This window comes from Sus scrofa, chromosome 1 (assembly GCF_054392235.1).
Source record: "Sus scrofa isolate SSC_HxYL_T2T_F1_AM1 chromosome 1, Sscrofa_HxYL_maternal_Yorkshire_Landrace_v2.0, whole genome shotgun sequence".
Classification (NCBI taxonomy): Eukaryota; Metazoa; Chordata; class Mammalia; order Artiodactyla; family Suidae; genus Sus; species Sus scrofa.
The window spans coordinates 271,493,119-271,510,332 of record NC_139383.1 but is presented as its reverse complement, the minus strand read 5'-3'; the positions used below and the strand labels follow the sequence as shown (position 1 = coordinate 271,510,332).

At 43.6% G+C, this 17,214-nt stretch overlaps 1 protein-coding gene across 14 annotated transcripts in view; it reads left to right on the top strand.

Annotated features, from left to right (window-relative positions):
• Positions 1 to 17,214, top strand: part of CDK5RAP2 (CDK5 regulatory subunit associated protein 2) — a 183,032-nt gene that overhangs the window by 21,809 nt on the left and 144,009 nt on the right. For all 14 annotated transcript variants that reach the window (XR_014826137.1, XR_014826135.1, XR_014826138.1 and 11 more), the window contains 2 exons: positions 7,733 to 7,843; positions 12,211 to 12,287. Coding sequence is in view for 11 of the 14 variants with exons in the window: in XM_084994140.1 (XP_084850266.1) it covers positions 7,733 to 7,843; positions 12,211 to 12,287 (188 nt within the window). In the remaining 3 variants the exon portion in view is untranslated. The remainder of the gene's footprint in view (positions 1 to 7,732; positions 7,844 to 12,210; positions 12,288 to 17,214) is intronic.

The following is a 17,214-nucleotide window of genomic DNA, read 5'->3' as shown; positions in this document are numbered from 1 at the left end:
TTTATTCCTGCTGATGGTAAGCTGTTTTCAGTTTTTCCATTCAAGTTTTTTTTTTTTTCTTTCATTTCCTTTTTTTTTTTTTTTGTCTTTTTTCTATTTCTTTGGGCCGCTCCCGCGGCATATGGAGGTTCCCAGGCTAGGGGTCTAATCGGAGCTGTAGCCACTGGCCTACGCCAGAGCCACAGCTACGCAAGATCCGAGCCGCGTCTGCAACCTACACCACAGCTCACGGCAACGCTGGATCGTTAACCCACTGAGCAAGGGCAGGGACCGAACCCGCAACCTCATGGTTCCTAGTTGGATTCGTTAACCACTGCGCCACGACGGGAAGTCCTTCTTTCATTTCTTAAACTTATTTCAAGTACAGATGAAGAGAATATGTTTTAAGTTCTTATGCTGTGCTAGGCACAATATTAACATCCCAATTAATTTCTTTTAATCCTTATAATAGCTTTCTGAAATAGGCATTATTAAAAATCCCACTTTTTTGGCCATGCCCACAGCATGTGGAAGTTCCTGGGCCAGGGATCGAACCCAGGCCACAAGGAAACTCCTAAAATCCCAGTTTTTTGTAGATAAAGGAACTGAGGCACACAGAAAAATGAACTTGTCTAAGGTCATACATCTAGTAAGGTAGTCTGGATTATATTCATTCTTTAGTTTACTCACTCATTTAACAAATGTTGATTGAGCATCTGTTGTATACCAGACACTGCTAAAACTCAAGGGGAAACAGCCATGAGCAGATAGATTATACGGTCTTGCCCTCAAGAAGTGGGTTATGTTTTTATAACAAGCATGATGATAAATAATACATGTGTGAGTAAATAAGATGACTACAGATTGGACAATCTCTAGCGAGAAAGTCAGAGTTACGTGTTAGAGTGACTTGGTGGAGGTGGTAGAGAAGGGGCCTGCTTTAGATGGGGTCGTTAGGAAGGGTCTCTCTGGGCCGTGACATTTGGGTTGAGATGGGAAGGCTCAGGCTAAGCCTCCCTGGCAAGTGCTGCAGGCATTGCTGGGCAGGTAGACAGGGCCCTGGCTTATTTGATGACCAGAGAGAGGCCAGGGAGGCTGGAACATTGGGAGCAGGGGAGAGGGTGCTACATGATGAGGCGGAGCCAGATCACACAACTTCTGTGGCCATGGCAGGAAGCTGTATTCTAAGACTAATGAAAAAAACCCCCAAAACAATGGAGTGATGTTAACCAGGTCTGTCTGCCTCTGAAGGCTGTGGGTCTTGCCTTGCATCACATTGCCTTCAGGAAATTCTTAAATGTTTCCATCCTTCTGGCCATTGGGGGTATAGTGATCATCTTTTATGTTTTAGACTAGAATGCGCAAGAGGACATGGTTCCCCATCTCTGAAGGGTGGGTTGGGTAGAAAGGCAAATAACCCAGCTGGCACAAGGCAGTGAGATTGCTGTGATGGAGAAAGCAGAGAGTGTGTAGAACATTTAGAAGGACCCCAGTCCAGTCTGATGTGGGATAGTCAGCGGAAACTTGATGAGGAAGTGGTATTAAATGGAGAGAGAGACTGGCATTGTTGCCGAAAAGATGGTGCCTGTATTTCATTTTATTCATCTGGGTTTGTCTGGCGTTTGCAGTGACCTTCTGAAGGCTTATTTACCTTTCTTTCATTTTTTAAAAAACTTCTTTACCTATAAATAGGACAAATATTCTTTCAAGTGTTGCTGAGAATTTTAGCAGCACACAATGTGGGCATTCTAAGCAACCTCCATAAATATTTTATTGGTAGTCGAGTAATAGAATAAGGTTTCTCTTTATAGGAAGCATCTGGCTTTTTTGTTTGAATGAATGTTTTATGTGCTGTTTCCTTAAAACATTTAAAAGGAGGCTTTAATGAACCTACCAATTGTTTCTTGTGCTGTTCTTAGCCACAAAATTGAAACCTTAAGTGTTAACAAGAGGCCAAGGGCAGCCAGTTTGAAATATACTTAATGGAGAATATGGTTATCATTTTCTTTTATCCAGTCATAGAAGTATTAAAAAATTTATTAAAGAGAGTATTATGTACTATTGCCAATTACTTTTAAAAATGCAGAAAAACATCCCAGTGAGCCTGTATTTAGGAGGATGTATTAGTGTTCAAGTACAACTGTTAATATTTTGCTCTATTTTATTTTGCTTATTTTTAAATCAGCTGTATTGAGATATAATTTACATAAAATAAGACACCACTTTTAAGTGTTGGCTGAGTTTTGACAAATGTATACTCCTTTGTAAGCTTTGTCATAATAAGAATATATTAAAAAACTTTTTTGGTATATGCGTGTACAGTTCTAGGCTCATGTGACTGTCACCGCGATCGGAATGTAGAATAGTTCCATAATGCCAAAAAATGCCCATGTGTTGACTCTTTGTGGTCAGACTCTTCACCCCAAACCTCTGGCAGCTAATCCTGTTCTCAGTTCCTATAATTTTCTTTTTCCAGATGTCATATAAATGGAATCATACAGGATGTAATCTTTTGAGGCTCGCTTCTTTCCCTCACTGTAGTATCTTTGAAATTCATTCATACTATTGTCTGTATCACCATGGTGGCGTGTTAGTCTATCGTAAGGATGTATGCTTTATTCATTCACCCTTTGAAGAACATTTGGCGGTTATTTTGGTGGTTATTAATAAAGCTGCAGTAAACATTTGTATATAAGTTTTTTTGTGGACATAGGTTTTTGTTTCTCTAGGATAATGACCTAGGACTGGAATCGCTGAGTCATGTGGTAAGTGTAGTTTTCTGGTGAGGAACTTCCAAACTGTTTGTACTATTTTGCATTCCCATCAGCAGAGTATGAGAGTTCCATTTGTTCTCCTTCTTCATCAGCATTTGCTATTACACATTACAAAAACTTTTTAGCTATTCTAATAGGTGTGTAGTCGTTTTAAATTTACTTTTTCCTAATGGCTGAAGATTTAAAAATATTTTCTTGTGCTTGTCAACTGTATATCTTGCTCCTGTGAAGTTTCTTTTCAAATCTTAAAAAATTTTTTTTTATTATACTTGATTTACCATGTTCTGTTTTTTTCAAATCTTTTGCCTTTTTTTTTGTTTTTAATTGAATTTTTTTTTTTTTTTTACAATTACATTTTGGGAGTTATTTATGTATTCTCGATACATAAATTCCTCTGTTGGATTTGTGGTTTGCAAATATTTTCTCTGTGTGTAACTTGTCTTTTCATTCTCTTAACACTGTGTTTGCCAAAGCAAACATTTTAAATTTTGATGAAGCTCACTTCACTGATTTAAAAAAAACATGGGTTATGTTTTTAGTGTTATAGCTAAGAACACTGCCTTGCTCTAGGTCCCAACGATTTTTCCCTATTTATTCTTTTAAAAGTTATATAATTTTATGTTTTACATTTAAATTTGTGATCTCGATTGAGTTAACTCTTGTTTAAGGTATGATAGGTCAAGGTTCACTTTTTTGTAAATAGATATCCAATTGTTCCAATACCATGAGTTGACAATGAAAAAAACTACCCTTTCTCCATAGAATTGTCTTTACACCTTTGTCAAAAATCAATTGGCCATAGTTGTATGGGTCTTTTTCTGTATTCTGTTTCGTTGGATTCTTTTTCAAAATTAATTTTGCTCACCTAGCTCTTTTATTGTTCCAAATAAATTTCCAAATCAGCTTGTCTTTAGCTGCAGGAACTCCTGTAGGGATTTTGATGGGGATTGTGTTAAATCTATAGATCAGTTTGGAGTGTACTGACATCTTCATTATATTGAGTTTTTCCATTCCATGAATTTGGTACGTAAGTCTCCTCACTTATTTTGCTTCTTGATTTCATCAGCATTTGATTTCATTTGTGCTTTTAAGCATATGTAATATCTTACTAGATTTATACTTACAAATTTCAACTTTGGGGAAGGTATTATAAATTATGTTTAAAAAATGTTTGGAGTTCCCTGGCAGCTCCGCAGGTTAAGGATCCAGTATTGTCACTGCTGTGGTGTGGGTTTGATCCTTGCTTTGGATTCAGCCCCCAATTTTTTGGGTTTTTTTTTTTTTTTTTTTTGGTCTTTTTGTCTTTTTGTTGTTGTTGTTGCTATTTCTTGGGCCGCTCCCACGGCATATGGAGGTTCCCAGGCTAGGGGTCTAATCGGAGCTGTAGCCACTGGCCTACGCCAGAGCCACAGCAACGCGGGATCCGAGCCGCGTCTGCAACCTACACCACAGCTCACGGCAACGCTGGATCGTTAACCCACTGAGCAAGGGCAGGGACCGAACCCGCAACCTCATGGTTCCTAGTCGGATTCGTTAACCACTGCGCCACAACGGGAACTCCCTTTTTGGGGGGTTTTTGATTGTTCATTGCCAGTATATTGAAATATGATTGATACATGCATGTTGGCTTTGCTCACTTATGAATTCTGGGAGCTTTTTTTGTAGATTCTGTGGGATTTTTTAAATATAGGTGATCATATTATCTACAAATAAGCGTGGTTTTATTTCTTCCTTTCCAATCTGGATGCCTTTTATTTTTTTTCCCTTGCCTTATTGCACTGTCTAAGACTTCAAATATAGTGTTGAATAGGAATTGTGAGAGAGGATATCCTCTCCTTATTCTTTTTTTTTTTTTTTTTTGTCTTTTTAGGGCGACACCCGTGGCATATGGAGGTTCCCAAGGCTAGGGGTCAAATAGAAGCTGTAGCTGCTGGCCTATGCCACAGCCACAGCAATGCAGGATCTGAGCCGTGTCTGCAACCTACGCCACAGCTCATGGCAATGCTGGATCCTTAACCCACTGAGCGAGACTAGGGATTGAACCTGTGTCCTCATGGATGCTAGTCAGATTAGCTTCCACTGAGCCATGATTCAGAACTCCTTTTCCTTATTCTTTTTATTTTTTATTTATTTTTAAATTTTTTTATTTTTAGGGCTGCTCCTGCGGCACATAGAGGTTCCCAGGCTAGGGGTCAAATTGGAGCTGCAGCTGCCGGCCTACACCACAGCTCAGGGCAACTCCGGATCCTTAACCCACTGAGCCAGGCCAGGGATCAGACCTGCGTCCTCATGGATACTAGTCAGATTCGAAAACCGCTGAGCCATGATGGGAACTCCTTTTCCTTTTCCTTGTTCTTGACATTGGGGGAGTGGCATTCAGTTTTTCCATCTTTAATTAAATATGGTTTTTTTGGTAGACATATGGGTTTTTTGGTAGATGTCCTTTAGCAGATTAAGGATGTTTCCTTTAATTCATAGTTTGCTCAGTTTTTATCTTGTGGCTTTTGGGTTTTCTCAAATGCTTTTCTGCATCTAGTGATATGATTTTTTTTTCCTGTCTTTTTTAGTGTTTCAGTTTGATGGATTACAAGGATTGATTTTTTTTTTTTCCTGCTTTTTAGAGCCCCACCCTCGGCATATGGAGGTTCCCAGGCTAGGGGGTCTAACTGGAGCTACAGCTGCCGGCCTGCATCACAGCCACAGTAGTGCCAGATCCGAGCCATGTGTTTGACCTACATCATAGCTCACGGCAACGCCAAATCCATAACCCACTGAGTGAGGCCAGAGAATGAACTGGAAACCTCATGGTTCCTAGTTGGATTCATTTCTGCTGCACCATGAAAGGAACTCCAACCAGGATTGATTTTTGAGCATCGAATTAGCCTCACATTCCTGGGATAAATCCCACTCGTGATGTGTTAATGTTTTTTCAATTTGTTAAAATTTAGTTGAGGATCTTGTGTCTATGGTTCATGAAGGATTTAGCCTGTAGTTTTCTTGTAGTGTTTTTGTTTGGTTTTATGAGAGTAATGCTGTCCTCATAGAGTGAAGTTGGAAAGTTCCCCATCTTGTATTTTCTGGAAGAGATTGTGTACAATTGATGCTGTTTCCCTTTAAATATTTGGTAGAAATTGCTCCTCAAAATCTTCTTTATCTGGAATTTTCTTCTTTGGAAGGTTTTTAGTTACAAATTTAAGTTTTCAAATAGCTGTAAGACCATTCACTTTCTCTTTTTTCTTCTTTGGTGAATTTTGATAATTTTGCCTTCGAAGGAATTGAGTTATTTCATCTTTAAGTTCTCTAGTATATGTATGTAGATTTGTATATATTTGTGTATATTATCCTTTTAATTACTGTGGGGTCTGTAATGATAACCCCTTTTTCATTCTTGATATTTGTAATTTATGTCTTCTCTTTTTGTTATTTTTGCTAGTCTTGCTAGAGATATTTCAATTTTATCGATCATTTAAAAGAGCCTTCTTTTAAAATTGATTTTTCTCTGTTGTTTTTCTTTTTTCCATTTCATTGATTTCTGCTTTTACATTTATTATATCTTAATTCTTTTTGCTTTGTGTTTTTTTTTTCATGATTTCTTAAAGTAGAAGCTTAGGTTATTGATTTTAGGTTATTGATTTTATATTTCTTTTTTTCTAAAGCATTCGATAGTATAAATTTCCCACTGGTATTACTCTAACTGCATCCTACAAATTTTGATATATTTTCATTTTCACTTAAAGTATCTTTTGATTTCCCTTGAGACTTCTTTTACCTATGGATTGTTTAGAAATGTGCTATTTAATCTCCAAGTATTTGGGAATTTTCCAGTTTTCTTTCTGTTATTGATTTCTAGTTTAAGTCCATATGGTCAGAGAATATTGTTTGATTTCAGTTCATTTTAATTTAGTAAAGTTTGTCTTATGATCCAGGATGTTTTGGTAATGTCTTGTTCCATGTTCACTTGAATTGTTAGGCAGAGTGTTTTATAAATGTAAATTTTTTTTTTTTTTTTTGTCTTTTGTCTTTTTAGGGCTGCACTTGAGGCATATGGAGGTTCCCAGGCTAGGGATCCAGTTGGAGCTATAGCTGCTGGCCTACACCACAGCCACAGCAAGGTGGGATCTGAGCCACATCTGCGACCTACACCACAGCTCACGGCAACGCCAGATCCTTAACCCACTGAGCGACGCCAGGGATCGAACCTGCAACTTCATGGTTACTAGTCAGGTTCGTTAACCACTGAGCCAAGATGGGAACTCCTATAAATGTAAATTAGATCTAGTTAGTTGATGGTGTTGTTCAGCTTTTTTTTCTTTTTAATATTCTTGTTGGGAGTTCCAGGTGTAGCTTAGTGGTAATGAACCTGACTAGTATTCATGAGGACAAGGGTTTGATTCCCGGCCCTGTTTGGTGGGTTAAGGATTCGGCGTTGCTGTGAGCTGTGGTGCAGGTTGCAGACATGACTCAGATCTGGCTCTGGCCTTGCTGTGACTATGGTGTAGGCCTGCAGCTCCAGCTCCAGTTCGACTCCTAGCCTGGGAACTTCTATATGCCACAGGTACATCCCTAAAAAACAAAACAAAACAAAAACAGGAGTTACTGTTGTGGCTCAGTGGAAACAAATCTGACTAGTATCCCTGAGGTCTTAGGTTTGAGATTCTCTGGCCTTGCTCAGTGGGTTAAGGATCCTGTGTTGCCATGAGCTGTGGTGTAGGTCAGAGACACGGCTTGGATCCTGCTTTGCTATGGCTGTGGTGTAGGCTGGCAACTTTAGCTCCAATTTGACCTCTAGCCTGGGAACTTCCATATGCTGTGGGTGCAGCTCCCCCCCCAACCAAAAAAAAGGCAAAAAATAAAAAAACAAATAAAGCAATAATCATCAGTTTGTGGTCAGCTGTGTGGTTTTTGGAAGCAGTGAGGATCCATGAGGGTATTGTTGCGTTGACCTCACTTTTGATAACCTGTCTGTGCTTATTTTCTAGCAAATCACTGAACTGAAGAAAGAAAACTTTAACCTAAAGCTCCGCATCTATTTCCTCGAGGAAAGAATGCAACAGGAATTTGATGGCCCCACTGAACACCTGTACAAAACTGTGAGTGCCTCGCTTCTCCGGTGTCGTCCCCGGTGTCTTTTCTCATAGTCATTCCAAGCAGAAACTCGATTAGTTTTTGTTCTCAGAGTTGGCATGAATAGATAGCTCTGCTTTCATTTTATTTGAATTGATTACAGGGAGCATAAAGATAATAGGATGACCTTAATATTAAGCAGAGAGATACAAGATTAATGTTAAGGGAGTCTTTCTCTCTTCTTAAAATCAAAATTCTGATTTACCGTATCTCGATTGCCTTTTTCTCATTATTTATAACGTAGACAAAGACGGTAAGATGGTCAGCTGTCTTTGGAATTGAATCCCGTCATTACCAACTAACTTGTGTAACTAGAGGCAAGTCACTTCAGCTCTCTGGGCTAGCTTCCAGGGTTAAGTGATAATCCCCCTGTCCTGGAGTTATTTGTGTGGATTAAAGTGAGTTGACAGATGCAAGCCTCAGCATCCAGGCCCTGCTTGACAATGATCATCATTGTCTCACCGAGCCTTCCATTGGCCGCCCAAAGTTAGGATGGGCCAGTCTTCTGTGATATGACTCTTCGGTATTCCTTGCGTGCTTCCTTATAACTGTCAGATAAAAAGTCTCTTCCTATCTGAAGTCTTGACCTGGAGATCGCTGCCTGAAAACAAACCTTGATTCTGAAAGTTGAAAAAAAGCACCTGGCTTTCTTGAAAAGACATGAGTCAAACAGTGTTTCAGTGCCCATTTCTTGACTTTCTCCAGGAGATTAGCCCTTGGCCTGGGAATTATTCCACTTTTTTTCTCTTCTTTTTTTTTTGTCTTTTTGCCATTTCTTGGGCCGCTCCCGCGGCATATGGAGGTTCCCAGGCTAGGGGTCGAATCGGAGCTGTAGCTGCCAGCCTACGCCAGAGCCACAGCAATGCAGGATCCGAGCCACGTCTACGACCTACACCACAGCTCACGGCAACGCCGGATCCTTAACCCACTGAGCAAGGGCAGGGATCGAACCCGCAACCGCATGGTTCTTAGTCGGATTCGTTAACCACTGCGCCACAATGGGAACTCCTTTTTTTCTCTTCTGAAGTTTGCACCAGTGGAAACTTGGGGGAAGGAGGAAAAAGAACCTTCCATGAGTTTTAGCGGATGGACTTAAATGGGCTTGTCTTGAAGAGGGGTTATACTATACTTCCGAGGCTTTTCAAGAATTGAAAAGCTCCCTTGTCCCTCAAGACACCTTTTTTTTTTTTTTCTCTTCGTTGTGGAGGAGACAATGAAGAGCTCACCTCCCCTTTTCTGAAAGTGGTGGTATAATCAAGATTTTGAAGGAAACCCCAGAGCCTGAAATATTTTATATGTAGGGTCATTTATCTCAGAATGAATATGAGGGTTAGGAAATCAAAACGAGTCAATTCCCGGCTCTGGGTCAGGCGTCTGTACAGTCATTCACCTTATTTTAATTCTCAAGATGGTCCCGTACAGTGGGGATGGGCCTCATCTTGTAGGAGAGGAAACTGAAGCTCAGGGAAGATCAGTAACTTACTTGAGGTCGTGGAGCTGCTCTGTGAGGCGGGTTTTGCCCCCAAGTCTGCCTCCCTCCTTGTACTCTGCTATTTCAGCTGTTCTCTTCCATTGTTTGGTTAGATGGCCTGATTTGATTGCCCTTTTATTTAAATTTTAATTTTTTGGACAGGTGTACATGGTTCAAAATCTAAAAGATAAAAGGTTTACATTGAAAAGACTTTTCTTCCACCCTGGTCTCCCGGTTTCCTAGTTCCAACCAATACTATTAATTCCTCGGGCAGAGAAATTTTATGTGTATACAAGCAGGCGTGATATGTGTGTATATGTATGCGTTTATAAACCCTCTTTTTATGTCAATGCGAGCACTTTCTGCTTTATACCTCATGTTTTTCCTTAACAGTATCTGGAATATCTTTCCTTAATAATGGTTTAAGGCTTCTTCATTCTTTCTTATAATGATATTCCATTTTATGCGTATAGGGTGTCTCGATTTTTTGGTTTAGTAATTGCAGTCTCTGTGTATGTAAGTTATAACGTGAAGTATTGGGCTTGCAAAAAATAGCCCAGAGGATACGTTAGCTAGCTGGGTGCCAGTTGGTTCATAAGAAAGCAAAGCACTTGCGGAGTTCCCGTTGTGGCGCAGCGGAAACAAATCTGACTAGGAACCATGAGGTTGCAGGTTAGATCCCTGGCCTCAACCAGTGGGTTAAGGATCTGGTGTTGCTGTGGCTGTGGTGTAGGCTAGTGGCTATAGCTCCAATTAGACCCCTAGCCTGGGAACCTCCATCTGCCGGGGGTGCGGCCCTAAAAAGCAAAAAAAAAAATTAAAAAAGCAAAGCACTTAGAACAGTTGATATCAGTTATTACATGGAAGCTCTCTGTTCTCTGATGAGCTGGAAAAGAGGTCTTCTCTTTGCAGAGTGTTTCTGCAGTCTGTACAAAGTCCAGTGGAAGACACTGCATACTGTCACTTCGTGTCCTTTATGTGAAGATCAGTTTCTTTTAGAAAAAGTTCTGCTGCAGCGATGACTTCTTTAGTTCCTATTGTTTGATGGTGAAGAGAATAACACGTTCTGAGCCCTGCCTCCTAGCCCCTTCTCATTTGTTAGTCCATTTGCTCCTCAAATCCACCGTGTCAGCTGGGCTTTATGTTTTTCATGTGACACTTGAGGCCTCTGAAAGGAGAAAGCTTGTTTTCCTTCCTCGCGGTCTGTGTTTCTAAGGACAATTACAGGCTTGCACTTCCGCCTTGTTATTCCGTGTGAGCGTGAAGGCAGGGCCTGTGTCCGCCTTGTTACCAGGGTGGCCTCATGCTGAGCCCATGCTTGGCCTGTCGTAGGAGTTGGTGTAGGTCTGTGAAGGGGAGGAGTGAGTGAATGAGTACCCACTGACTTTTCATGGTTCCCTCCCAGTGAAGAGTGGAGGCAGAATTTGAACCCAGGTCCTTCAAGGCTGTGACCTTTCCATTCCAGCTGACTTTTCAGTCGAGGTACTCTCCCCACCAGGGCTGTTTGGCTGAAGGGAGGGAGGCATGTCCTCTGGTAAATTTTACAGAAAATGTTGCTTAATTTTCTTGGCCATGCCCATGGCATGTGGAGATTCCCATGCCAGGAACTGAACCTGTGCCATAGCAGCAACCTGAGCCACTACAGTGATGATGCTGGATCCTTAACCTGCTGTACACAGGAGAACTCCTGGAAATGTTTTTTTATTTAAAATAGTACACATGTAGGAGTTCCTGAGGAACCATGAGGTTGCAGGTTCCATCCCTGGCCTCGCTCAGTGGGTAAAGGATCTGGCGTTACCGTGAGCTGGGGTGTAGGTTGCAGACGAGTCTTGGATCTGGTGTTGCTGTGGTTGTGGTGTAGGCCGGCAGCTGTAGCTCTGATTAGACCCCTAGCCTGGGAATTTCCATATGCCATGGGTGCGGCCCTAAAAAGCAAAAAATGAACCAAAAAACAAACAAAAATAGTACACATGTATTATGGAGTAAAATGTAAAGCTGGCATCAATTATGAAAATGAAACAGGAGCAAATTAGAGAAATCTTAGATTTACCACAGTCCTCTGCAGAGGGCCCCCCCCCCCCCATTTAGTGCATGAATTCATCTGAATTCCGTCTAGGGTACGTTTGTGGACTGGTTTGTGAAGCCCATTGTGGCTCCACTGCCTCACGTTGTGATCTGTTTGCCAAAGATTCTGTCCGTGGATCTTCACGTGACTTAGAGGCCCAAGGCCGTGTGTGGCTCCCTTTGTTCCAGTCAGTTAACGGGAAGGTGGTTGGAGAACACTGTGATGTCCCCTCTAGACAGCTGGCCCCGTGTGGTTGTGGCTCTCTTGGAAGGGAGTACCCTGAAATCTTAAACACTGAAATGAGACAGGCAGTGACGCAGCCTCCCACGTACCCATCCACATGTTTTATTTTTTTCTGAAGCTGTAACATGTTCCCACTGCTACAGCCACCACATGCATGATTGTAAACAACCAGAAGTAATTGCCTTGGAATGGTAAAAGCAAACTGCACAATTGCTTGTAAATTTGCTTGGCGGAGGGCAAACAATTTTTAAATCAGCTTCACTTGTATGACATTTATGCCTCAATGTTTGAATGCTCTGGCTGTTAGAAGCTTGGAAAATTTACATAATTGTTCCAAGCCTCGAGAAATCCAGGGCTTTCTTTGGGGACCACCAGTGTTTAATAATTCCCTTTTCCCCGTGCCCCGAGGCTAATGAGGGTGTGAATCTAATATCTGCTTATTATGGGAGAAGCCAGCCAGCCAGCCCTTGCTGAAAGCTGGTTCCCCACTCGAGGCATTCGGACGTCCTGTGTGTTTCACGCTGTTTCTTTTCTCTCCTGATCTTGTCTGGAAGAACATCGAGCTCAAGGTGGAAGTAGAGAGTCTGAAGCGGGAGCTCCAAGAGAGAGAGCAGCTGCTCATCAAAGCCTCGTGAGTACCGTCCCCTCTCCCGGCAAAGCTTTCGGGTCGCCCAGGTGCTAGAGGCTGGGTGCGCCCGTGAAGGAGAATCTGGTATTTCCAGGGGTTCTCCAGTTCCAGTGGTGCTCTGGGGAACCCCAGGAGGTTTTCCTTTTTATTTACTGATTTTTTAACCAACTTTCAAAATGTAGCATACTTATAGGAAAATGCACCGACTGTAAGTGTACAGCCTGATGACCCTTCACCAACGCACCTGTGGGGCCACCATCCGGCTCAGAAACCAGAGCATCAGCAGCTCTGCTGACGTTTCCTCTGTGCTCCCAGACCTTCCCCTTCTCCCACTTAGATAACCACTGTGCTGACACTAGGGTACACCCTGCTTGGTTCTGCCTGTTCGTGAACTTGACGGAAATGGAATCATACTCTGGGCATGCAGCCTTTTGTGTCTGTGGCCTCTTCCCTAGCGAAGTGGCTGAGGTCCGCCCATGTTGTTATTACCTCAGCAGCTCAGCTGTTTTCATCGCTGTGAAAGGCCTAGGGGTCTCAGGGTCCCGAGGGACCCCCGCAGAGGGCGTGGCTTCAACCAGTGTAACTCGTTTTTGTATGTTTCATGTACCAGGGCCCCTCGAAGTGTTTTGTTTAAAAGAGAGATTCTACTGTTTTAAAAAATTTTGAAAACTATTACTTTTCATTAGTCAGTCAGTTAATTAATTGAAATATTTGTTGAATAACCAGCACAGCTCAGCGAAGACAGTCTGTGGCCCCTTGTTTATTCGTTCATTCACGGACACATCCCCCATAAGTGTACTGCACACCGAGAGGATTTGAGAAGAGATGTCCCTTTGCTCAGGAGCTCGTCAAAGATGCCTATAAACGGAGCGTGAGGGAGGCACAGTGACAGAGGGCAATTGTGGGCACAGTGTGCTGAGTTTTGCTTGGTGAGAGGGCACTGAGACTTGCCAGAGCTGACCCACCCCGGATCTGGCTGAGAGCTTACATGGAAGTGCTTTGTCTGTCACTGTGGCCAAGCTCCTGCCCATACAGAATACTGGGGAGTTCCCGTCGTGGCTCAGTGGTTAACGAATCCGACTAGGAACCATGAGGTTTCGGGTTCGATCCCTGGCCTCACTCAGTGGGTTAAGGATCCCGTTGCTGTGAGCTGTGGTGTAGGTTGCAGACGCACCTCGGATCCCGCATTGCTGTGGCTCTGGCATAGGCCGGCGGCTGCAGCTCCGATTCGACCCCTAGCCTGGGAACCTCCATATGTCGAGGGAGCGGCCCTAGAAAAGGCAAAAAGACAAAAAAAAAAAAAAAGAACACTGGGCCACAGGCGTGGAGTCCTGGGCTTAGGGCACAGTGGCCCTGCTCTGGGCCAGGCCATACAGTTCCTTTTATTGTCACGCGGCCAGCTGCTGAAATGGACTGCTGTTGGCTTGGAGTAGATTGGAGCTTCCCTGGCCCAGGCCTGTCTGTGTTATGCTGACTTTTCACACGTGGTATTTTCTGGATGAGCAAGTGAGTGAATGAATGAATGAATAAACTAGACTAACCTGTTTGTGTTGCCGTAGGTTGCTTTTGTTGTTGTTTGGAAGCACATCATTCTCGGGGCAGGAAGTCACATCTGCTTTACCAAGCCTGGAAGTCAGTAGTAGAATTCAGTCAGTTTCGTCCTCAGCGCACAGCCTGCTGCAGACTGTGTCCTTGACTTCTTCCTAGCCAGGCACATTCACGGGGAAGCCCAGACTCACTCCCTAGTACCAACACAGGGCTGAGAGTTTGGGGGCTGGTGGACATGACTGCAGAGATTTCCCAACTGCCCAGACTAGTGTTCAAAGCCCTTTTAAGTCTGACCAGCTTTATGAATTGATTGAGAAAATATTTATTAAGCAGTTGTGCAGGACACTGGACTAAGTTCCTGGGAATACAGTGGTGATCCAAACAGACACAGGGGGCCTACCTTCTGGAAGGGGTGATGGGGATAAAATACTTGGAGTCCAGGATGTATAAATACAAATTGGGAAAAGAGCTATGAGAAAAATAAAGGAAGCTCTAAGAGTGTATAGCAACGGGAGTAGATACATAACTATAGGGAAAGGAGCATTTGCGATGACATGAGATCAGAGGGGTAAGTAGGAACTGACCAGGTGAAAGGGTGGAGAAGGTGTTGGCGAGAGGGGAACGTGCAGGTCTGAGGAAATAGGACAAGTCTGGGCGGGGGCTCGGTCTTGTCTTACAGGCTCTTGAGGCCACACCAGAGATTTTGGTCTTTCTCCTGAGAGCCAGTGGGAAGCAGTCCTGGGTTTTAAGGAGCTGACACAATCAGGGCTTTGTTGTTTCAAAGGTCACTGTGGATGCTGACTGGGCCATGTTTTGTGGAGGGAGCTTAGGTGGAGGCGGGGAGGCGAGTTGGGGGCCAGTCTGAGAGTTCAGGTGAGAGCTTCATGGTAAAGATGGACAGGGGGGATGGGGAATGCACTTAGGAAGCAAAACCAGGAGTTGCCATCGTGGCTCAGTGGTTAACGAACCTAACTAGGAACCACGAGGTTGTGGGTTCGATCTCTGGCCTCTCTCAGTGGGTTAAGGATCCGGCCGTGAGCTGTGGTGTAGGTTGCAGACGCGGCTAGGATCCTGCATCGCTGTGTCTCTGGTGTAGGCTGGTAGCTACAGCTCCGACTAGACCCCTAGCCTGGGAACCTCCATATGCCGCGGGAGCGGCCCTAGAAATGGCAAAACGCGAAAAAAAAAAAAAAAAAAGGGAAGCAAAGCCAGCAGGCCTGGGCTGCGGATGGGAAGGGTGCCTACTCGGTGAGGGGTCCTGACTTCACTGCTCCAGTGTTCTCTTCCCCAGTGCTTTATCCCTGACAGTTCACAGACACTAAAATGTTCTGCCCCTACTGCTCTGGCTTTGTTCTGACACATCTCTTCTGCTTCCCATCCCCTCCGGCCTAGATGCCTTTCCTGTCGCCTTCTCTTTAGAAAGGCTCCTGCTGAGTTCCATGGCCGCCCATAGCCACATCTCAGCCTCTTCACAGACTTCCCGACATCATTGTCCCAGGAGCTAGGCAGCTTCTGAAGAAAACCTCATTCTATGGAAGGGGATTGAGGCTTGGAGAAGGGAAGGATCATGACTAAAACCACTTAGAGCAGAGCTCAAGTCCCTGGCTTCTAGTCCAGCAGTAGGTTTCATGTCCTTCCTTCCTACCTTCCTTCCCTTCTTTCTTTTTAGGGTTGCACCCGCAGCATATGGAGGTTCCCAGGCTAGGGGTCAAATTGGAGCTACAGCTGCCGGTCTCACCACAGCCACAGCAATGCAGGATCTGGGCTGCATCTGTGACCTACACCACAGCTCACAGCAATGCCAGATCCTTAACCCACTGAGTGATGCCAGGGATTGAACCCGCAACCTCATGGTTCAGTCGGATTCTTTTCTGCTGTGCCATGACGGGAGCTCCATGTTCTTTCTCTATTTTCCTGTGTGATTCTCATTTCTCCATCATGACTGTATGTCTTGCAAGGCCAGGAGCCTCTTCTCCTATGTTAGTGGAGATGGGCCAGTGGAAGGGACAGTGGCTCCAGGTTGGCCCTGCCAGTAGGTGGGCCTGTGGCTCCTGAGCCTTGGTTTCTCGGCTGTTCTGCTTCATGGGGCCTTTGCGTAGCTGATCTGCCAGCTGACTGTGTAGCTGACTCTCTGCTCAGAGTGCCCTTCTTTACCCTAAACTGCCCAGCACCTCACAGCATGTGTGGTGCATATTTGTTGATGGAAAAATATCTTTATAAATGCCCTCAATTCCCTTTTTCAGTTTTATGGTTGTTAGTTTTGTAGGAGGGGGCTGTTGGGAGATATGGGACCTGTCACAGGAAAAGCCTCTGCTCCTCCTAAAGAACTATAATTAGACTGGAAAGAATCAAGAGGAAATGTTGACAGTAAAAACGGTAGTGAGGGTGGTGTTTCCAGAAAGTTCTTTCTTGTATTGGGTGAAAAGCTGAATGGGACCAGTTTCTGTCAACCTTCTGTCTCCTTAGGTCTTGCTGTCTCTCTCTTCTGTTGTCCCAGGTTCTGTAAAGGAAGAAAGGGTAGAAGGAGGGAACTCGCGTTTATTGAGATCCCGCTTTTCCCCAAACCCTGGGCCTGGCACTTGACATACTTTGTCGCATTTGATTTTACAACAACTATTTGAGGCAGCCAGTGTTCCCATTTGAGTGAAGAGAAAACTGAGGCCGCAATGGGTAGGGGGACTCGCCCAGGTTGGTAACAGAACTGGGACTGGTCTGGTCAGGAGTTGCTCTGCCTTGCTGTGGAGTAGACATGTATGTTTGCCGGCTTCTCATTGTTATATTTATCAGTTACAATAAGGGGACATTAAAAACAAAAGCAGACATATTGTCGGGAGTAAATTTTATCTCTGTGGCTTTAAAACACAAACGAAAATAATAATTCCATTAGTAGGGGAAAATTGCACCATACTGCTGAGTATAAATTTTATTGCTACAGTAACTGTAAAATACAGCGATGATAAATGAAAAGTTGGAACATTTATTATTGGGAATATATTTTATTGGTATAACTAAAATGCAACCAAACTGAATAATACCAGTACTTGTTAAAAACTGTAGTCAGCCTCATGACAGTGTATATGATTCTGACTGCCAAAACGCTGGGCAGAGGAGTTCCCCTTGTGGCTGAGTGGTAACGAACCCAACTAGTATCCATGAGGACACGAGTTCGATCCCTGGCCTCGTTCAGTGGGTCAAGGATCCGGTGTTGCCGTGAGCTGTGGTATAGGTTGCAGACGTGGTTCGGATCTGGCGTTGCTGTGACTGTGGCGTAGGCCGGCAGCTATAGCTCCGATTCGACCCCTAGCCTGGGAACCTTCATATGCTGTGGGTGTGGCCCTAAAAAGACAAAAAACCAAAAACAAAACAAAAACAAAAAACCAAC